Raw genomic sequence first — 23,519 nt, forward strand, 5'->3', positions numbered from 1 at the left:
CAGGCGCAGGGAACATGTGGTGCAAGTTACAGGCTGATTGCTTAGGAGTAGAGAAAGGGTTATTTGTCAAAAGTAAACAATATTATCTGAACTGAATTGGTTGTAATTGTTAAAATAAGGTTTTCAGTTTAACAGCCAATGGCTCTTCTCTCAATAGATTTTTGTAAAAGTAAATAAAAATTAGAGGAAAATAATGAAATAGAAATAAAAACTAACAACTCTAGACTTACCTAAATTCGGGATTTTTCGCAAACAGAGAACTTTGCTAAAATAAATTAAACCATCAAAGGCAAGAAGTGGCATAATCTATACACAAGTTCAACTGTCAAAATTAATTTGACAAAACCTCAATCACAGAAATCTAAAGATAAAGATAAAGAAAATTTTATTAGCATGAACATGAGTGTTATTACACATAAGAAATACATGCAATGGTGATAGGAAATCGCTAAATCTTGTACTTAAAACCAGTATTTCAAAGTGAAACGCGATAATCTTTGTGTCGTAAGACGATAGCACGTCTAAACTCCACTGACATCACTCGTGTCACGTCGTAATGAACTGCTAAACACAATGTCAACACGTCCCCGATATATTTAGAGCAAGTAGCTGCGGCTCTGGAGACCTCTGATCTCTTTTACTTTTGAATTCTCTGACAGGCATCACCTGTTTTTGGGGGAAAACGACATTGTATAGCTTAAAAAGTCTTGAGTCTTTGGACTTGGTATTGTTATATGGGGATTTAAAGAGACTTTTCCTTAAAATCTCTTGTATAATGATTAGGTAAGCTACGAAAGACGGGTAGGGAAGAGGCAAAATTACAATCTAAAACAATCTTTACTCTTCTGATATTGGTCAAAATCCAATCTTAATACATACATACATGAGAGACAGGATAACCTCATGCCCGTCTCCCATGGGGGTAGGCAGAGACAATGGAACGCCAATTGCTACAATTCTTACACACCTCTTTCGCTTCATCAACAGTCATCAGTCTTCCCAATCTAAATACAATTTCTATAAAGTATTACTTAGTATTACCAGCTACACAAGCAACAGTTAGACACACTAGGCACCAAACTAAACCCTACAAACAAAGCAAAGCTACCTAATCAGTAATCACAAGCAAATTATCGGTAACATCAAAATCCTAACGTAAACGTGGCTTAATGAACGATGGCCGACACAAATTACTGTCCGCGCGCAAACAGACGCCAACAATCAACCCTTCACTGTTTGCGGGGCCTCCCAGACCCCGGCCATGAATTATTCATACGACGTGACAGCTAATTGTAATGAAATTTACTCCCCCCCTCCTCCACCCTCTCACGTCATCGGTTTCTATGCAATTTTTTGCTGTAAAAAGAGCGAAGCGTTAAATTTCTTGAGAAAAGTTTAACTTGTACGTGTTTTGTTGGTAGTTATACAATGGTGGTCGTTAGTTTCGTATCATGCTCGTGGCCCGGTAATTGTTAGTTCGGCGATGAATTTATGTATTAGATTGTTGACTTGAATGTTGATAAATAAAACAATACATGTTATGTACGCTTTTTCACGTTAACTAGACAGTTTTCAAGACAACAGTTTGAACAAACACCCATTATTTAGAAATTATACGTATAGGTAACGTGTAACAATAATGTAAGCATTGGACTACTCTACTCTACTCTAACTACATAAAAAATAACTACCAACGGTCTACACTTGGTCCTTGATGTTATTTTTTGCAAATGCTTAAGTCCTCGATACCTAATGCATTCTACATGATTAAATTCACATATTCATTATTACAATATTATGCAGCAAAATTATTTTATAACTCATTAATAAATAAACATCTCACAAAAATAATAAAAGCTCACCCAATAACATTATTACGACGCGTGACAAAGCCACAGATCGATATGGAACAAAAGTGGCAGCATGTAACCCTACGCCGCGACGATCCGTCGAGAGCAAGAGTCTTATTATTTTATTAGTTCACGCGCGATTTAATCACGATTGTTGGTTTTGGTAAGCTAATAAGCGGAGCGGGTTGGGGGCGCGAGTGACGAGTCGCGCGGTCTTTATGACACCACCACGGCAGCCGAACGGTTAACTTCGAACGGGTGACATTTAAATTTGGAATTTGATTAACAAGGAGTTTCTAGATATTGAACAAAAATGTTAAAAGGATTGTGTCTGTACTTTTTTATTTGTTATTTTTTTTTTTTAATTTAAGTTCGAGATAGATTCGATTCAACATTAAGATTGCTATGGATATGTGCTTAAAATTAGATAAACACATAAGTAAGTATTATTGTTAACACTAGCTTAGACGTCTTTCTTAAATGTTAATTTTTATTACTGTAACTATTAGCACATGATTATTATATGTACAATGACTCTGTAATGTCATTTTTTCTTTCACTTTTGGCTTGAATTTAGTTTAAGTAATACCTACATTAATATTTAAGTTTGAGCTCAATATGCATAAAACTCACCCGTTATTACAAAAGGATTAGCAACACAACCAAAAATATTAATAATTTGCTCTACTACAACTGCTTTTTCTACATCCTTATACCAACGTCTTACTAAAAAAAATCTCCAAGTAACCCACAGTACATTGAGTACCTAAGTAAAACGTATTTAAATCCGGCAGCAAAGAAAAAACCTTTATCTTTCCACCCTCAAAAGAATCCTTAGATCGTAACAATAGATGTTAATGTTTTGGTGATGGCCACACAATGTCATTTTTTATATTCCAAATACAAATTTACTTCTGACAGCTGTCATTCACCAAATATAACTGAAAACCCACCTTATTACATAGAAGTAAAGTTCTTTTTTCTTTAATATGCGGTTTTAGTGGTTGTAATGTATAAGTTGGTAGTCCGTAATTTTGGGGAGAGCGGGGCGTTATCGCATTTCTTCGTGTCCATCTATTTACTAATGACTTCCGGCGTCAGGTGCTCCCCTACCTCCCCTTTCTAATGATTTTTTCGTGTATTGTTCCATATTTGAATACATAACGAACTATTTTTATAATTATTATTTTTTGATAGTCACACAAGTCCTTATTTCTTGTTACTTCAGTGAAAGTAACAAGAAAGTAGGACTTATTTAACAATGTATAATTAAGAATGTAATTTGCATGGACTATCTGTCACACAAGTTTATCGGGCAGTTATATGAATTAACTACAAAACACGGTTTATTAATGGAAGAAAAGCTCTCTTTTTAGTTAATTTAGTATGTCTCACGATAGGTATTATAAATTACACTTATATGCAGGTGGTGAAACAGGGGCTAAATGTATGATAGTGATTAGTGACCACTCTAGAAACATAAAACCTCAAACCACCTAAAACTTACCTATACTTAGGCCTAAATATATTCAACACAATAAAACACATCATTTCAGCCAATACACTATATAAAACGATACATTTCTTCCCAACAAATAATACCTAAGAACTAAATATAATAAGGTATCCTAAACACACTCTTACTACTTAATCAACGCCTATTTAAACAATAACGTACCAATTCTACAAACTTTAAGGTCATTGACCCGGTAGTATCTTTACATTCATATAGAAGACACAATAGGAAGAACTACTTATGTATATGACTAATTTGTAACCAATAAAAGATTTGCACTTCTTAGAACAAATCGTAGCTATATCTACATACTGATTGAGTAACAATAGTTATGTATACATAGTGGTTTTATATTTTATATTGTAGGCAATAGAAATGTACTTATGTGGGTTCATTGACCTTTTCAATGTGATCATGTCTAAGTCAGTGTAACATGCTTTTAAATTAAGGAAACTCCTGAATTTGAACTGTCAAATGTCAATTATTTAGTATAAGATCTGTAGAGGTAAAGATTTTACTATCATTATTTTTTTAGTAAGTCAAGTTATTCACTCCCAAACAGGGGAACACCACAAAATATACATAATACGTTTACGTTATATACTTTACCGACCCAACAATGCAAATAACACCAAATTTAGACACGGTATATCAATTACACACCACTCTCCCTCCATTCAAAACTCTAACCTCTCCAAAATAAAGTCTATTTTCAAACGTATGACGCAATAAAGAACTAGGGTATCGCTTACAAGAATACGAGTCAGCGAGTTGGCATTTTGAACTGTACGAAGATGTGTTAGGGTTGCTTTTCCGTTACAAAAAGTAGAGAAGAAGTAGAGTATCAGTTACAGGATTGGCTAACATCGACCCCGCCCAGTAGGGCAGTATCCATTTCACGCACACCTAAAGTCCACCCACCGAGTACCCGAGAACATAACTACGTGTAATCGATACAAAGGCACATAGCCAATCGAACACAACGCCCGCACCAAATAGGGACGCTCCGTGATTTATTATCTGTGACATTCGAAATTAAAAAGTTTAAAAGTGACAGCTGTCAAATTGTCGTAGGGTAAATGCACGAATGATGGCCTTGTCAGTAGTTGGTAGTTGGTTACACTTAGTTTTAGAAGTGTTGTTGAAAAAAACTACAACTGTTTTAATTTTCAATAGACGCATTTGAATTGAATAACCACGTTATTTGTTTGGTCAATGTTCCGTATAAGCAGGCTAATTAAATATTCAATACGTCACCTATACGAAAGAATCACGCACGGTCCAGTTGAAATAACACGCAGCATCTCGTGTGTTTTGATAATCATCCCTTTTTAAATAAACAGGTATTTTATCATAACAAGCACGTGCTTTATCTCGGATAACAGTAACTCTTCCCTTTCTAATATTTGCTGAGTGACAGAGACACAAATACTATTGTAAATTAGTAAAACATCTTTTGTAAGTAGCTCAGGACCTGGACAATGGCGATACGTGACCATAGACAATGCAACTGGACCATAGAGTGGACATAAGTGGCCATAGAGCTAGGAAAGGAGGCCGAATGATATCAATAACTCAATATTGTCGTTTGGTCAGCTGTCTCGTTTGCATGAATAAATAAAATTATCGTTGAAATGTTATTTCTACTGCTTTTGAGTATTACGTGCCTTGCTTCATATATTTTTATGGTAAAAGCAAGTTACATTCATTATTTAGACTTTTATAGACAGCCGATTGTCATTAGTTTGGGTTTTTATTGTAAGTTGCTGATTGTTGACTGTTTAGTTGATTAAGCCACAATTGTGAGTGTTGTGTAGGTAGACGATGCGTTGTTTATTCGAAATAATTGTTAACCATTTTGTTTAAATGAATGCAGCCTAGTGAAATATAGTTTAGTAATAGACTTCTATTTTTAAATAAAGAAGATAAAAACTAAAACACAATATATATTATTTTTTAAACATTGCCCCACACTAGGATTTTCTCCTGAGTCGTGGATGCAATTACAAACATACAAGTTCACATACATAACACCCAGACACGAAACAACAATTTGTGGATCACACAAATAGTTTGCTCTGTTCGGGAATGAACCCGCTACCCGTTGTTCGGCAGCCAGTGCCAGGTGCAGTCGATGTACCACAAAAATTAAGATTTTACAACACATGATAATACAAATTGATACTTAAACGAAACAAAAACAAAATCATAAGTGGCATTACAACATGCTAAATAGCAATAAGTGGCTACATTCGTATATATAAGTGAGTTTACAAGTTTTACCCGTTTTATGGGCACGCTATAAATAAGCGTCGTAAATAGATAACGGGTGTCTGCAGCGGAAACGATGGTCGCTTCCGGTGCGGCGGCAACTAGCGCCAATATTTTACAACTTCATAACAACACTCGAATGATAAACTCGAACCTCGTACGTTTTCAATGTGAAAACATTGTGAATTGTGATATTATGCACTATGCAGGCTGGTTGCTACGTTTATATAGGTTGTTGTGTACCGGGTGGATTGGTGTTGTTAGAATATAATTGTTACTGTGATTACTATACCCATGGGAAGAGAGATGGGTGTGGTGTGGCTTTAAGTGTGGGAGAGCTATGCTTCGGGGCAAATGAACTAGCTCGACCGGAGTGATACCACGGCCTCACAGAAAACCGACGTGAAACAACGACTGCGTTGTGTTTCGTTGTATGAGTGAGGTTAACGAAGACCCAATTACCAGTTTTCCCAATCCTCGATTAACCAACAACCCTTAAATTCCTAAACCCTAAAAGGCTGGCAACTTAACGCTTTCAGTGTTTTGGGTGTCTATGGATGGTGGCGATTGATTACCATAAGGTGATCCGTGTATACTCGTTTACCGGCTTATATCACAAAAAGAAATTGGCATAACGACACGAGAAAGAAGTAAAACCACCTGATCACATGATGGTAAGTTCTCACCGTCACTTATAAAACAAATGATATTAAAAAAACCACTATCCTAAAAAGATATATCCATTTGTCACACGCGATGAGCTATGTCCCTTCAAATATTTATTTACGTTGCTCCAATAAACGACTGTACAAACAGTTTTATTGAACCAATTTACTTCTAAATGGACCTCAATGGCTTTAATAGTTTATCGTTTTGTTATTTCTTAACTTACGATGAGGGTGGAACTTTTATGTGTTATAACTTCACTTGTAAAATTAAAGAATCGAAAGTTTAAGTGCTAAACCAACTTTTAATTTACCAGTCATGTTCTACAAATTATGTAGGTCCTGTATAATAACAAAAAAAATTGAAAACAAAATAACATCGGCGTTTTCTACCAAACTGCTTACTGAGGAAAAGTTCCACATAAAAATTAAAAACTATAAGACTGTAGCTATCGACTGAAACTGAATACCCTAAACACTTATGTAAATATTCTGACTAAGTCGGTATAAACCCCGTAGCTGTGGATTGCCTATCGTGTTACCAAGGCTCCAGCTCGAAAAGTCGTTCTTCGCATACAGGGCCCTAAAGACCTGCCTATACATAGGCATACAACATAAATGCTTACATCGAATTCTCACCATGTTCTGTTGTAAAACAGAGTTATGTGTTTCCATTAGCAGTATTTTAAGAGATACAAATAACCGTTGAACTTATTAACTACGTTATAATACGTATAACGTGTTATTTTAAAATATCGAACCAGTTAAATGGCCATAAAATTTGTTATGAGCATACAATATAGATCTTTATTCTGAAAGAGCAAAGTAATAATTAATTTTACGAATTCGCAAATGGCGTGACATTTTGCGTATCTTTTCAGTTAGGTAGATAAAAGTCTAAATATGTCTGAAACGCCTGTAGACTTAGTAAATACTTTTAAGTGCGTATTGATAACAAAAATGTTAAATTAAATAAACCAGTAAATAACTGCTAATAGACCTCAAAGCTAACAACAGTGGAGTAACCAAGCCGAGTTATAACTCGAACAATATCTTATGCTATTATACAATCACGAATGGACAATAGGCTCGATCCATACATAGTCCATTAGCCCAAATTGTATGTAGAAACATGTAAGTACCTGTATGTAATATAATCTACAGCAATCAGACATTCTGACACACCATGTCAGCACTTTGGAGCCAAGGCTTTCGAATTTACATTCACTTTGAAGACTCATTGCTTGTGTTCCTAGTAACGCCATCTATGATGTATTTGTGGAACTATATTTTCATGTGTATGAAAATAGGACAAAAAAAATATAATTTCTCGGGATTTAATGAGAAGTATTAGTAGTCACATTCAAAATACTTGTTTCAGATGTAAAAGGTAAACCTTTAAAGGTGTTTTTCAAAACTCATTCAAGACTGAAACATTTTGAAGAAACCCCAATTATACGCGGTTAACTCGATTAAACCGTTTTCCGTGATACTAAATCTTAAGATATTAATTAAACCATTGTCTGCTTCGAGTTATGACAACAATTAAGGTAGAGGTAAGGTAATAATACCTGCCAAACTCATTTACTTCGTTACCAAAAATAAACCCGCAGAACCGAAAAATATCCATTTAAAATGAGCCAACACGGCCGAGAACTCGTGTTCTAACAAAACCTACTCAAAGTCTGTATAATTGTCATCATTTCAAGCAGCGGAGTTGAGCCGGCGTGAAACTGCGAACCGACACGAGCGCCCTCTCGTGCCGGGGTAACGAAGCCACTTGCCTGAGTGGCAGCTGCCTGTCACTTCTCCTGCAGATTATACTACGTTTGTTAGTCTCCCGGGAATTTGGCGGAGAAAAAAGGCGCCAACACTAAATTGCTACGCTTTTTAAATTGGGAATGAAATGATTTCTTTTTTTGTTTCGTAGAGAGTGAATCTTGGGGTTGTTTTCTAGGCCTATTTGATTTTGGATGTAACATTTCATAGAATTACATGAAGAACATTCTAGATTTAGGAAACATCAATACGTAGAATAAAATATCTAATAATACTTTATTATAATTTTAAAGAAAGAAAAATACCTCACAACATCCAAGCCGGTCTCTAAACGACTATCTAATGAGCATGTTGAACAAAATACTTCTTTGTCATAAACCTCGTTTTTGAAAACCGAAGTGCCAATAAAAGTAAAATGAAGAAGAAAATTAATTGTTAACGGTGTGCTGGCGTTATGGACGCGAGTGCTTCATTACCGGGCGGGCAAGCGGGCAGGCAGATGGGTGGGCAGGCAGGCGGGCAAATTGCCTTCGTTAGCAGATACCCGGCCACCAGTTTTACAAACTACAATGTACCTGGAGATACATTGTTACGTGGACTTTACGTTATTTGGAACTTGCTTGCACATAGGTGCTTACAGATTTGCATGAAGTTTGTTACTTTAATTTTTTTTCGATCTACTGAAAATAATTGACTAAAATATAACCGATAATACGATCTGATATTATAATTATTCTTTCTATATGACCTTCCTCTTTCCGTCTAATTTTAAAATTTGCTGAGCCCGACAGCAAATTGTAAACTTACTTAATATTTCATTTCTACTACATGTATGTGTACATTTGTATGCAATACATACTTGAAGCCTTCATCAACCGTCTAAACTTTTTTTTAAATACCATCAACTTTTTTGCAGTCAATGAAAGGCGAAAGGTTTGAAAGATTGTAGCATCGCTGTGGCTGCTGTCATGGACCAGTCACTTCTACTGGTCTATCTTTTGTTTAATGATTACAACTGACAATGAAGAAAACCTACTAATTTCCATTTTACTTTATTGTTACAAGCATAGGTAAGGGAAACTAACAAGCTCCTGCCACGAAAATATTTTCTAAAACAACAACTGTATCAAAATGCGTTTCAAATCAACAACGCAATACCCATTAGCCACTCAATGTAACTCAATAATACGAGTCAATAACAGTCACACTCACCCTACGGCTCGACAAAATGGCGGCACGACATCTTTTAATAATTTACGGGAATAAAGTTGAAAATCGAACACAATATTATTTGAAATTAGAACGTCATTGTACATGGGCCGATTGAGCACAATAGAGCAACGTATATAGACGGTGTAAAATAACATTTTGAATAAATCTTTTTGTAGGGGGCGCCATAATAGGTGTTACGAGCTCTCGCAACGAGTGACGCACCCTCGTGGAGGAAATCAAAATGTTGGGCTCGAGGCCAGGAACAAAGTGGACAAATTATAGTTACATACAGTAGGATACCTACAAAGATTTTTCATTGATTTTTCTTCAATATATTTAATTCGCAATGTAGGAAGGAACTATGAAATTCTTTTCAAATATGTCAATAAGTCAAATAATTTATGCGATTTTGAGGTAGTTCAAACTCATGGATTAGGTTAATGGCAATCTCGTAGACACGCTACAATGCCTACGGCGTAGCTTAAAATCGTTAGGTGCTCATACAATCCTTATTATTTTAACATAAATATTCGTTACATTGTTAATATTGGTTTATTATAATTTAGATTAATATCTCTGCCACCATAAATAAAGTATTATATAAAATCTACCTAGTGTATGTCCTATCTACTCCCCAGCACAACCCAGAGCACGAGGCAACGCGAACTCACAAACGAAGTTACACAGTCAAGTAGGTAACGAGTGGCTCTCGCGTATTGTACCCTGTTGTAATGCACTCAGGCACAATACACGCACCAACTTTCCATACTACCACTGTAAATATCACGCCAATATCAACGCTACAGCCTTCACATCAACGTCGAGAATCCTATAAGCATTTCACTCCGCATCACCCAACAATCGCGCGCGTCCCCAACTGTACACAGAGTAATTCGCGTAACGCAGTTACCGACCGAACTCGGTGCATGCTAATGCCACAGAAAAAAAAAAAGAAATTAAAAAAGTACGGACCGTCCTGCACGGTACGGCTGTGAACCGAATTGGCGCGCTTTTTCGTTCATTTTTTCATGTGGGAAGTACGGATTTTAATGATCTCTTGCTCCTATTTTTGTTTGTGTACGGTCAACTGAAAGGAAGAGAGATTTACGAATTATCTATGCAGCCCACTGCAGCCGTTTTGCTTTACTGTTCACAGAATTCTATGTTGTATTGTTGACATTAGCTGTTATATTTGTTCTTTGATTTTACAAAAGCTTTTGACAACGTTTGTCCTCATTGTAGCTAAAACGAATTATCTTAGTTTCCGGGATTCGTGGATGTCAAAATGTACAATTGTTGTCTAAGTATATTTTTGTGGAGATAAAAATGTACATACCAGACGCCAAAAAGTCAAATCATTTATTCCAATTAAACCATATACTTAGATACTTTTGAAACGTCAACAAAGAAAGAAATAAACAATAGTCTGTCAGTCTGTCCGTCAGTGAAGCTAGGTACTCGTTCTAGACGTCAAGAAATCGCCACAAATCAAGAAATTGCAATAAAAACTTCTGCAAGACTTTTATAGAAAACTTATTACAAAATGTGGTGAACCAAAAGCGATAAGGGCAGCTGAAAAGGTACATTTAACACAATACAACCAAAAAATAACGTATCCACACAAATCACATCAAATTACACCATGGTAACATCAATACATCAAACCATTGATACTGTATGAAGTTTCTTAGCAAAATAAACGCCTTGAATTTCACACCCGAACCGAGATACTTAACAAATTATATTATACAATACTATTATTATACATTATATCGAAATGAATGAAGATATCTTATTGCAATACCTTACCTTCGAAATATGAAACCTCCTTTTATAAGAATACCAACTTACTAATGCACCTGAGCTTATAAAACTCCAAAGATTTTCTCTAAAGAATGGGATTTTGTAGCTGTAAATATAAGTTTGTAATAATTAAGTTTTTTTATAAGTCAGCGTGTGTTAAAATTGCGTTGTAGGTTTTATAGGGTGTCGTTTTCGTGGTAAATCCGATTATGGTGAGCGTTACATGAGACGTGACCACAAATCTGGTTTATTTTATAATAGAAGTAGTTTTGTAACAGCTATGGTGTAATAATGGATATTGTGTTGGACATAATTTAATTTACTGGACACAATATGGTTTCAAATTGTAGTCCTCTTTTAGAAAAGTAACGAATTCTTCATCACTATAGTTGAAGCCTGATTATTACCGAGTATGATTACCTAGATATTTCGATAATGTTTGAGTAATCTAAGAAGGTATATCAATTAGCTCACTAGAACCATGTATTCTTAAGTAACTGCAAGTAGGTAAAAATTCAATACCATCTTGATTTCCGTCACCAAAATTACTCAAGATTTCATAATTATTATACTCATATTAAACTGAATGTTATCCACGACTAACTTTAAAAAAAAAACAAACCTATATACTTTACCATAAAATAACAATGTGTCTCGTGCAAGTACATAAGGGGAGATGGAAGTGTCAAATAATTATTAATCAGCTCGCGAGAGACGCCCCCTGGCGGCACCCCGCGACATTAACATGACAATCGCACGATCTGTCCCTAGGCACTCCTGCCATGTATACTGTGACCTTACGATGGGAGATGAAAGGACAGGCCGAGAAATTATGCATATTTTCCAGTACATTCGTTAGTTATATCTACTTATTAAAAGATATACTTAAGTAATCACGTAAAACAGCTAAATTTTTAAACTGACATGGTCCCTAACACTAATAATAGACCTTGAGACGGGATATTGAGAGTTCATCCGTGATCATGGCGATTGCAACAGTGCCGAAATATCGGAAACTCATAGAAATAGATAAACATGGTAAATATCCCGTCTCAAGTTCTAATATTAAAGTAAAACATTCATACGCTGTTAGGAATGGTGTTATATTCTGTAGTAGCGTGACAATCGCCGCGTCGTGTGGTCGCGGAATGCTGCTCATGAATATGAGCCTCTAGCATGGCTTGAAACTAGTCGAGTACCTCGTCAAACAGTTACATGAGTAAGCCGATAACATAATACAGTGAAACTTGGTTAAGTGGATAAGTGAGAAACCTCCACAACTGGAACTCATACTGTGGTCCCAACACATTGGCACTGAATTACCTCTATTAGTGGGAAAAACAACCCTCTTTATCTGGGATTCGTTCTTGCGATTTATCATAATAGTTACCTGAATATTAAATACATAAACCTCAGTAACTGAGATACATCGTTTTGTTTAGGATAAGTCCTGGGTGTTGATCATAACTCATGGTGACACGAATTATGTATTCACAATTAATAGATACTGTACGGTACATACAATGCGCCATTATGCCGCCGCGCTGATCGCACGCTGCGTTATCGCTGCGTGACGGCTGCGATCAGCCGGCCCACTTCTGAATGAGTTTTTGTCAAGGGTGTCACGAAAATACTAGCAGCTTGCAAATTCAATGCAAAAATATATACCAATGGTAGAAGTAATTCATTAATTTGTCGAAGAGTTGATATTTCTCTTTTTTTATATAAAATGTAAGAATATCTACAGATGAGATTGAGAAATAAGTTTTTTTAATAATAATTTTCGTGAGACATGCTATACGGAATGCTGCCCATAAAAATAAGCCTCTAGCATGGCTTGAAACTAGTTGAGTTCCTCGTCAAACAGTTACTTAAGTAAGCCAAAAACACAATGCATAATTAAAATAAGTTTTTGTCGTAATAAAGAATTTTGCCAAACTCAATCCCAATTATACGAGACAAGTTACTGAAAAATTACGAATCTTGCCTTACACTAGTAGCAATAGTATATGTTCCTCTTACTATACGTCCTCACTACACAAAGCAAGTATTATTTATGTGTATATCCAAGCCAGTCCATCTTCACAGAGATCAATAGAAACGTCTTTTAAAACCTCTCAGATCTAATCTATCGTAAGGAAGCATTCTCAAATGATTTTCGTGAACAATACAAACCCATTGAAAAGATAAAAATGTATTTTTCTTTAGATAATATTGTCTGTTCTAAAGATAGGTAGAATCTCCCCTTATATACAGGGTGCAGACAAAGGTGTCGGCGAGGGTCGGAAGACGTGACGACGCATCCTGTCACCTCCTCTTAGGAGGGTCGCCGTGAAGCTACACAGTATTTGCTTTGTGTAAAATTATGGAAAGATTTATTCAGAAAAATATATGACATGAATGAAGAAACAATGAATAGGTAAAATGGTTGTGAGGTAATAAATGCAGCAGAGAAAACATTTCAATAGAATACCTAAACATAAGATATATCAACATACATAAGATAATATCCGGTAAAGGAAAAAATATCACAGTACAAAAGCTCGTAGTACGTAGCTCATAGTGCGTAGCCCGTAGTGCGTAGTCCGTAGTGCGTAGCTCGTAGTGCGCCACTCCTCAGTCCGTAGCTCGTTGTGCGTAGCCCTTAATACGTAGCCCGTAGTGCGTAACTCTTAGTGCGTAGCTCGTAGTTCGTAGCCCGTAGTGCGTAACTCGTCAGTCTGTAGCTCGTAGTGCGTAGCTCATAGTGCGTTGTCTGAAGTACGTAGTCCGTAGTGCGTAGCTCGTAGTACGTAGGACGTAGTGCGTAGTCCGTAGTACGTAACTTGTCAGTCCGTAGGTCGTAGTGCGTAGCTCGTAGTACGTAGCCCGTAGTACGTAGCCCTTAGTACGTAGTCCGTAGTGCGTAACTTGTCAGTCCGTAGCTCGTAGTGCGTAGTACGTAGCTCATAGTCCGTAGTCTGTACTGCATAGCTCGTAGTGCGTAGCTCCTAGTGTGTAGCTTGTAGTAAATTCTAATTATGCTTCGTAGAATCTTGTAAATTGTGTGTGTGGTTGAAATGATCAAACGGATCTATGTATATAATTCATTCTGAATATCTTATTCAAAAGGCTACTATTTATAAACATTAGGCAATCTGCTGCACTACACTGAGTTTCTGGTGTCCACGGACTTTATTGCAAAACAATAAAGTAGATTTCGCAAAGTTTGGTACATTGGGAGATAGTAATCAGTAAGAAGTCATGAGGATGATGGATCAGTCATATTACGAAGTAATTTTTAATATAGTTTGATTGTTAACTTAAATTAAAATACCGCTTTTAATTAGTGTTCAACAATTGAAACTGTAAATTTTTTTAACAGATATTTTATACCTACAAGCCCGCATACAACACATTACACAACCCACCGCTTCTTGCGAAATTTCCCACAGCACACACACACATACATACATACATAAGTATAGAATTAACTGAATATTACAAAACACTTCGCGAATCACTTCACATTATTATACTACACCTCTTCACTCATGTGAGCGCATTGTAAAATAACAAGCGCAACGATAATAACACACATCCGCAACTCATTGCTCCTGACATTACTGCAGGCGTCTCATAATATCATATTGAAAATCAATTTTATCCTTTGAAAGGTAGTCTGGGCGCAGACAAAACGTCACAATAACTATGGCTGGCCTTTAGCCGTCGTTAGCCACGGTGACTGGCCATTTCTGCATGTCCTCTCGCTACCCATTAGTGGGAATATACTTATAATACGCTGCAGGACGTGACCTCATCGCTTATTCTGGGTAGGTTTCTCGTTCGAGGATGCTATTTATTGATAGTGGTATTGGTTGGAGTATTGAATTGAGATTTTTGATCGATTGAATAGACTGAGTATTTGGACTTGAGAATTATATTTTCTTGAATCTTTATTATATGTTCTACTGAAGTTTATTTAACGTCTTACTGAATTGTTAACAAAAGGATCTAATAAATGGATGCCGATGCAATGTGCAACTAACGTATGTAAGTGTGTCTGTTTTCTTTTATATATACACACAATATACTTTTACATTTGTTTTTAACCAATAACTTAACTTTTTACATTATACAAAAATCATTTTCACCTTAAAATACCTACCGTTCGACAACCAACACATGTCTGAACGCAACCTCAATATGTTCCTGACATTATCCTCTCGTCCCGAGCTGAGTGCCTACCGTCTCGGACCTCACTTAATTTGTTTTTAAATAAAACCCTCACGCCCATACATCCATACAGCCAAAAGAAACAAAAAGGTTTTGTTTCTGTAAACAGTGAACCTTTTTTTTAATCGTGTGATGGACTACTTTACTATCTTGTTATTGATTATTTGATATTGTTTTTTATTTTATTTGGAAAGTGATTAGCTAATCTGTCAGGAGATTATAATTTATTATGAGCAAGCAATGGCGTGGATAGATGATGTTATTATTATGACGTTACGTTTACAAAGTAGTCTAGTGACTTTGTTTTTTTACGCTTAGGGTTATTAGCGTTTTAAAATAATGTATAGAAATTCATGCAGCTTGCTAGTTAATTTGTAAAGCAAACTTAAATATCTGTATAGGAAAACTTAATTAATTTTCCAGAACTTTGAACCAAACGTTGTAAGATTTCCCGGCCTGCAAGGTTTTGTGTTTATTATAATACACCATATACATATATTATTTTTCTAATGGGGTAGGGACAAATTGACGATTACCTGATGGAATTGGTACCTAAGTGATCAGCACTGGCCACCACCCATGAACGGTATACCACGCAGAAGTTACAAGACGTGTGTTGTCGAACCTTATGTATAATGTTAACAAACAAAGATCAATTTCTTGTCTGCTGTAGATTAATTACGTACTAATTAGCGAGGTATTGAGTCCAATAAAGGAAAGATTTATGACTTTTTTTAATTTATGCGGGTAACCTACAATAATTGTTCCGTTTACTGACAACAACAAGCAATTAGTGTGGAAAGGGGACAGCGTAACCTAATTCCGATGTGTACAAGACAACAAATCAATGCACCAATCACACATCAGTAATGAGATAGTGAACGCACTTTGACAGATTGGGAACCACCATGTAGGTGTTGGGACAGAAATACCACTCCAAACGTTAATAATTTTGTATAATATGGCAAGAATAAAATTAAAGGTGGTGGAAATAGATATAATAGGAAGTTAAAATAATATCATTAAAAAATATAAGACAACTAAAAAAAAACTTGTAATTAAAGTGCATCTGCCAGTACTTTTTTAAAGTGTCGCCACGCATTAGGATTTCTCCTGTGTCGTGGGTTCGTTTACAAACCTAGAAGTTCATATACAAATGTCACCCAGACCCGAAACAACAATTTGTGGATCACACAAAGAATTTTTCCATGCGGAAATTGAAACCGCTACACATTGTGCGGCAGCCGGTACCAGCCATGCAGTTAAATCAGACGCTACAAGTACTACAACTGCTAAAACACAACTGGCATAAAAGTTGACACGTTAATTTAACATCGAAAATTATTTTGGACAATGTCTAACCTGATCAAGTGATCATTAACGGCCCTTGACAGTGCAGTGCACTGCTAAGTAACCTACAAGTAAACTGGTAAACGAGTTAGAGATCGCAGTATAAATGGTTTAGGTTTAAAACTACCTGGACTCTGTCAAATGTTAAGCTCCTAGTCGACTTTAACACCAAAGTATGTCTGCCTAGCATTTTTAAACTACAAATCCATCCCTCCCCATCGCGAACCTTCTGCACCAATCACTATCATGTGTGCACGTACTCACGATGCGTGATATCCGCTTGCTTCGTAAAAAAACTTTGATAACTGATAACAGCTGGTCGCGTCGCCACTGGAGTAATTTACAGCAACCTTTGAGCCTATCACGACACTCATTTAATGTTCCACGATACCAACTCAGTTCGAATGTACTTTCATCATGGGCGCACGTAGTTTGAAAGTGTTACAAGTGATTTCTGGGTGGCAAGCCGTAGAATTGATTCTAACATGTGTTTTTGTCGGCATTTGGCAAATTATCGAGATTTCTGTCAAAAGATTATGGAAAGGTTATCGAAGAAAAGTTGATGAAAGTCAACCGGTGGAATTGACCGTGGATTCGTCTATTGGAACGCATTGTTACATCAAAGTTATGGTGAGCTTGTTTGAATTTCGAACTTGTTTTGACATTGTGTTTTTTTTTTATTTGTTGATGATGTTTTATTTTTTTGTGCGCTCGGCTTAATTCGATATGATTATAAAAGAAATAAATCATGTTATCATTTTATTGAATTTTCTATTTTTGAGTAAAAGTTAAATGCAAGCTATTATTAAACAATCTACCTTAATAATGTTACATCGCAATATTTCTACAATTTTTTATTTTAAAAGCCATAGTAAATACAATACTGATAGGCTTTATTTACCTACCAATCTAGAATGTATAGAATGCATTTTGTATAAGCAGGTAATCAATGTTTATGCAGGTCAACTACCCATTACAATAATTAATATCAAAATGATTACATTTCGATAATTACAATAGGTACTTATAATATACGAGGCGCTATTGATTTACAACCTTGCTTCACTTGCTTGTACAGTGACAGATAAGAATTCCAGATAAATAATTGATTTAAAAGATGTTGTTATTATAAACATTGTCGTTATATTAATTGTCTACACTTTTTTAAATTTTTAAATATATATAAAGCTGAAGAGTTTGTTTGTTTGTTTTAACGCGCTAATCTCTGAATCTACTGGTCCAATTTGAATAATTCTTTATGTTGGGTAGTGCATTTACCGAGCATGACTATAGGCTATAAAACATCAAGTTAAGTATAACTAATAGTAGGAGACTAATAGACTAATAGGAGTAGCTCGAAATGTTTATAATACAAGCTTACACATGTACCTAACTGTTTAACGAGGAACTCGACTAGTTTCAAGCAATGCTAGGGGTTCATAATCTTACCTTCGAGCCGGTCGCCCAGCCACCGCGTCAATCGTGCAGTCAAAACCCAACCTAACCCAACTTTATAATGACCATTAGTAAGACTATGCAAGTATGCACCCATCATCCTATCTGTATGCACAAACACACGTAGTTACTAATCCAGTAGCCGAGATGATACACATGTTACACGGAACGGAATTAAATTCATATTCATTTCTTACAATAACAATGAGTCACTGTATCACGACTAGATATCAGATTCATACAGATAGCAAATTGAAATTAATCACATGCACACAGCGGGCACACCTACAAAATGTGATTGTGCTTCTGCCAACAATATAAACTAAAAAAAGAGATCCGCCTTCAATTTTCTTTACCACCTCTATTTTTATTTAAGTCAGGAAACGTAAAAAAAATCTTCTCCTAAGTCTGAAAAATACTATGCTGAAAACCACATCAAAATCGGTTCAACCAAACGCGAGATAATCGCGCTCAAATATACATACAGGCCAAACTGTGGGTAGTCTCACCTCTTTTTAAGTTTTTTAAGTCGGTTAATAAACTTACTTCACTTTGCTTTAAGTCCCTATTTAAACCACTTTTTGTCTTTCCAGGGAGTAAAATACCACTACGTGGAGACGGGGCCGAGGAGTGGCCAGAAAGTGCTGATCCTCAAAGATGCGCCAGACACTGGCAACCTTTGGGGGCCAAACTGGGCTAATCTCGTTCGAAGACTGGCAGAAACCGGTCACCACGTGGTAACCCTGGATTTGAGGGGCACTGGTGGAAGTGAAGGGGGGTCGAGAAGTGAGCTGTCTCCTCCAAGAGCGGTCGAGGAGTTGTCAGCGTTGCTGAAGGCGCTAGGAGTGTCTGAGAACAGACAGGCTGTGGTGATTGGTTTCGGCATTGGAGGAATGCTTACTTGGTAATTTGGTATTTTGATGTTTAAAGATTTTAAAACTAGAGTCTAGAAGACTGCGTAGGACTTTAGCGTTAAACTTAAAATTAATTATTTTCTTAATTGATTGATACCTTGTAGGTTAGTAACTATGATAAAGATGCCAAAAAGTTATCATAACTTCAAAAACATAAAATCGTACCATCTTAAAAATAGCTTTATCGATAATTGAATGAATTTTATCTCTTTTAGGTAAATAATATAAAATAATCTTTATTTTATTAATTTTATATCAACATCTGCATCTAGCTAAAAATAAAACTAAATTTAACTAAGCACTTCATCAATGAGGCAGACACTTTACCTATAATTAACAAAAGAATAAATTAAATAACAACAATAATCTTTATCAGACCCGGTAGCGAATCGGGAACGAACTGTCTGCCATGCGTCTACGCATGAACCGGGAAATAATCGTACGATGTTATTATCAGTCATTTATTTTAAGTGTTTGAAACGATGTCATAATGCCCTTTGGAGTCGGATATAGTATAAAATAAGACTTGTACTAATCTTTTATTATCTTCCTTGAGTCATAATTAGAGCAGTAATTACGATTAAATAGATTTTGACAACCGAAATTGTAGATAAGTCTTATTTTGGAACAATTCGGTCATGGTTCTTTATAGTTGAGTATGTTTTGAACAATTCTGTCTCCCTCTTCATAGAATAATAGGCAAGGTGTTGCCAATGGTATCATATGAAAATAATTTCATAGGTAGTGGTTGTACTTTAGATGATCATTCACCAATGACTTTAGTATTTAAAGAACTGCATCTCACGCCAGACAGACATCATCTTAAATCATACGATATAAGCGATACCTAATTCTCGCGATAATATCAATGCATCATAATATCAAGTATGCAAGTTTAGTGACGCGCATACCGGCAGATACAGAGGTCATGTCTAATTGATAGATAGTGCGCATTGACGCCAATTATCTACGACTTTCCCCACGTACGTATTATGCAAATATGCTATTGACGCGATAAGTTACAGAGTAAGGAAGAGATGACTTGCTTTCTTCAAAAGGACTAACTGATGCTAGTGGAATAAATTCAACTCCTTTTTATGCTTCAACTTCCTATTTAGTAGTTTTCTTTCTTGATTTTACACTCCGATGGACTCAAGAAGTGGTTCCTAACCGATAGTCCACAATAGACAACATAATATGGTCCACGAAACAAGAGAATTACCAACATAAAAATAACACCTAGTAAAAACACAACGATTAAAGCTCAAATAAAATGTATGTCACAACTGATTTCAATAATCAAAGTCACTATCTTTATGAGAACGAACATCACGACTGGAGAAAATCTTATGTGAACCCATGAAAAAAATTAAAAGTAATAGTTATTCCTGGCCTAACAAAAATGTTCTTTGATTAACAAAAGGTTGGGCTTGGACTTGTTTTTTTTTTACTCAGCGGTCTCATAGAAGGGTCATCAAAAACAGTCGCTTATTTTGCATCACAATCTTTCCAGGTATCTAGTCCACTCTCGAGGCCCCTTGATCAGCAAATTCGCGGTGGTCAACGCTCCTCATCCGAATCTCTACTGGCAGTACCCACCTGCCACTTTCTGCCACCGAGCTCTGCAGTTTATACAGGTTTGTGGGAGCACCAAATTTTGCCAGCACATTCATCTTCATGGTTAATAGCTACTTTAAGTTTTATTAAGGATCACCTAAACAACAAAAGAAGTAAAGAACGTATTTAGACAATCGGAAAGTTCTGATACTACAGTAGGAACACGCAGAAAGTGTTTGACTTCAAACTGCACTTGTTTATTTGGAGATGAGATGAGACTAAGGACTCTGGTAAGTAGCCAACAGCTTTACAAATGCATGATGATCTTCACGAACATCTTCAAGCATCATCAGCATTCTACCAGGCGAAAATATTACAGTTATATTTATTTTTCTGGCACAGATACCGTTGAATATTAACCCAATGTACTTGCTTCAGTGGCCGCACTTCCCGGAGCGGTGGCTGGCTGAGGGCGAGCTGAACGACCGCGAGGGTCGCTGGACCAGCTCCAGGGCTTGCGACTGGACTGGTGCGCTTAACTATGTTAGAGGTTGGTATCTTGTACGTTGTTACTTAGTGTGTTCAACAACTTAATTGTATCTTAGGCCACGGACTTCACTAATGGAAACACCACTTTTGACTCTTTGATCACTTTTCACTAGTGACTGAATACTGGTGCCTCAGATCAAAGCTTTTCAATACACTTATTAAATACCCAATTTCTTAATATTCTATACTCCTCTATTCATTTTAACTGTAAATTGGTATTATTATCTCTGGTATTATTATAACTTCTACCTGTAGAACCAGTCAACCAGTTTTGCCTTAGACAAGAACTAGCAAATAGTCTAATAATGTTCTAAAATATTCTTTTCCCCCTATTTCAGGAGCAGCCTGGTGGCAAGTGAAGCCAGGTCTCCGCACGTCGACCCCAGCCCTGCTGGTCGGTAAGAAGGACAGTGCAGCGCAGCTGGTGGCCAGTGCCCAGCACTGCGCCGCGTCCACACTGCGCCTCGTCACCAAACCTGAGCCCAGCAGTAAGGAGGTCACTGATGTACTCTTGGATTTTCTTATAGGTGAGTTTTACATGAACTGGGTTTTTTGGAACAGCCAATGTTTTTTAAAACACGCCTATTGTTGCCTTCTTGGTAACGTCTACTTTGCGATTTTTACTGGGGATTCGGTTGAATTTCTTCGATTTCCAAAATCGTTAGGTTAAAGAGGCTTTTCTTAGTTGAAAAGCCTTAATTTGCTTTTATAGGAGATCATAAATCAATTACTTAGGACCCCGTGTAAAAGTTAATAGGACATAAAAACTCGACTTTGCGTTAAACAAAACTATTTCATTTTTGTTTTTCAGAAAAAGAAAAGCTCATAGAAGAAGTACCAAGAGGTTTGATGGGTCGTGTGTTTGGCGCCGTGGCCGACAGAGGGCGCGAACTTACGGCTAGACTAGTCTTACCGCCAACACAAGCGTGATAATATTGTCTAGTAATAATGTCTAGTGCGTAAATGTTCCTGAAAAGCCAAAAAGTGCTCTACCTATTCAGTGCTAGTGTTTCGATAATAGTGTGTGTTGGTACTTAAGTGTGTTTGTGTGTCAAACACCTTAGTACGTTTTGTGTACAGTTAAAGTGTAAATGTGAGGCATTATTGTAATTTCACTTCATTATTGTATAATAATAATTTTAAGTTCTTAATTTGCTCCAATATTTTCTTGTAATCATAATTATATGTAGATAGACTATTTATATAAAATATCAATTTTGTGTTTTTCGATTCTAAATAGCCAAGGCATCGATCAACTTGCAACAGTTAAGTTGATTAGACTAACAGCTCCTAATAGCTCACCAGCGCCATCTCGTCAGCGCAAATTTGAAAACACTCATTGAAAAATCTTAATTAGTCTGTGATTCTGCATTGCATCATACTAATAATAAATAATGTTCCAAAGCCTTTGGTCCAAAGGTCACATGATACTTATAAATCTGTGGCAAAGTCCATTGTTTCTTTGAAAGAAAATGTGGACTTTGGTATATAAAACAAACGATTAGATAATACGTAGTCACATCTATCCAGTGTACTTTGGACTGTAGCATGGATTAATTATTGTTAACCCTATTTTATAACTAGTTATTTATAATTTATTATATTATAATTTATTATTGTAATTTAAAAATTCATGTCTTACCAAAGACTTTATTTAATTTCATAATTTATAATTTTACTCGTTTAAAATATCTTGTTATTAAGTAAATAATATTTTAATTTAATAAGGAATGTAATTTTAATTTTATTACATTATATTTTTATATATTTACTGCATTTTTATATTTTAAACTTGATCTGATCTCAATCCAAAATCTTATACGTGAATTATCGTGGGGGAAGGCTGAATCTACAAATGAATAAAACATAAACAAGTGCAAACGCTTCTTTAATACGCAATATGCTCCACAAAAAGCTAACCATTCATAAATTTTCACTATAATTATATAATATTCACAAATCTCATAGTACAATACAAATTACGATAAAGAGCGACCTACAGTCGAGTCAGGCGCATTCAACTGCGTCAAACAAGGAAGATTTATATCACAATAGCTGCATAGACAATACTTCTACAATTTATTTATTATCTACATAGAAGACAGTGTTGTCAGTGTTATGACGTTTATCGAACCACAGATAAAATAATGACTAAATATTTTTTATTTAGCTGTCAAAATACCAGTTATAGAATGCAAAAGTAATAACGGTAAAATGGGGTGAATAGGGATCGAGAGGTGAATAGGGACAGAAGAGGGGTGAATAGATACTATGAAGAATTTCTCTATACCTACTCACCTCTCTTCTGTCCCTATTCACCTCTCGATCCCTATTCACCCCGTTTTCTATTTAGAAGGTATATTGTTTTCTATTTAGAATTGTT

The 23,519-nt window shown here is 36.0% G+C and overlaps 1 protein-coding gene across 2 annotated transcripts; it reads left to right on the forward strand.

Annotated features, from left to right (window-relative positions):
• Nucleotides 1-16,909: 16,909 nt before the first annotated feature.
• Nucleotides 16,910-22,372, forward strand: LOC126912889 (uncharacterized). Of its 2 annotated transcripts, none has more exons than XM_050707236.1 (6): nucleotides 16,910-17,291; nucleotides 18,710-19,020; nucleotides 20,544-20,667; nucleotides 20,990-21,137; nucleotides 21,475-21,663; nucleotides 21,948-22,372. In XM_050707236.1, exons 1-6 carry the CDS (start codon nucleotides 17,079-17,081, stop codon nucleotides 22,064-22,066), a joined length of 1,104 nt encoding a protein of 367 aa, XP_050563193.1. In that variant the 5' UTR covers nucleotides 16,910-17,078; the 3' UTR covers nucleotides 22,067-22,372. The 2 variants fall into 2 exon arrangements, with proteins under 2 accessions (XP_050563193.1, XP_050563194.1); XM_050707237.1 differs by having other exon boundaries at nucleotides 16,916-17,291; nucleotides 21,026-21,137.
• The last annotated feature ends 1,147 nt before the right edge of the window (nucleotides 22,373-23,519 follow it).

The sequence above is a fragment of the Spodoptera frugiperda genome, chromosome 31 (assembly GCF_023101765.2).
Source record: "Spodoptera frugiperda isolate SF20-4 chromosome 31, AGI-APGP_CSIRO_Sfru_2.0, whole genome shotgun sequence".
NCBI lineage: Eukaryota > Metazoa > Arthropoda > Insecta > Lepidoptera > Noctuidae > Spodoptera > Spodoptera frugiperda.

Coding starts and splice junctions, on each gene's coding strand:
- LOC126912889 (XM_050707236.1), top strand. CDS start 17,079: ATGGGCGCACGTAGTTTGAAAGTGTTACAAGTGATTTCTGGGTGGCAA. Junction 19,021..20,543: donor ATTGGAGGAATGCTTACTTG/GTAATTTGGTAT, acceptor CAATCTTTCCAG/GTATCTAGTCCACTCTCGAG. Junction 21,664..21,947: donor ACTCTTGGATTTTCTTATAG/GTGAGTTTTACA, acceptor TTTGTTTTTCAG/AAAAAGAAAAGCTCATAGAA.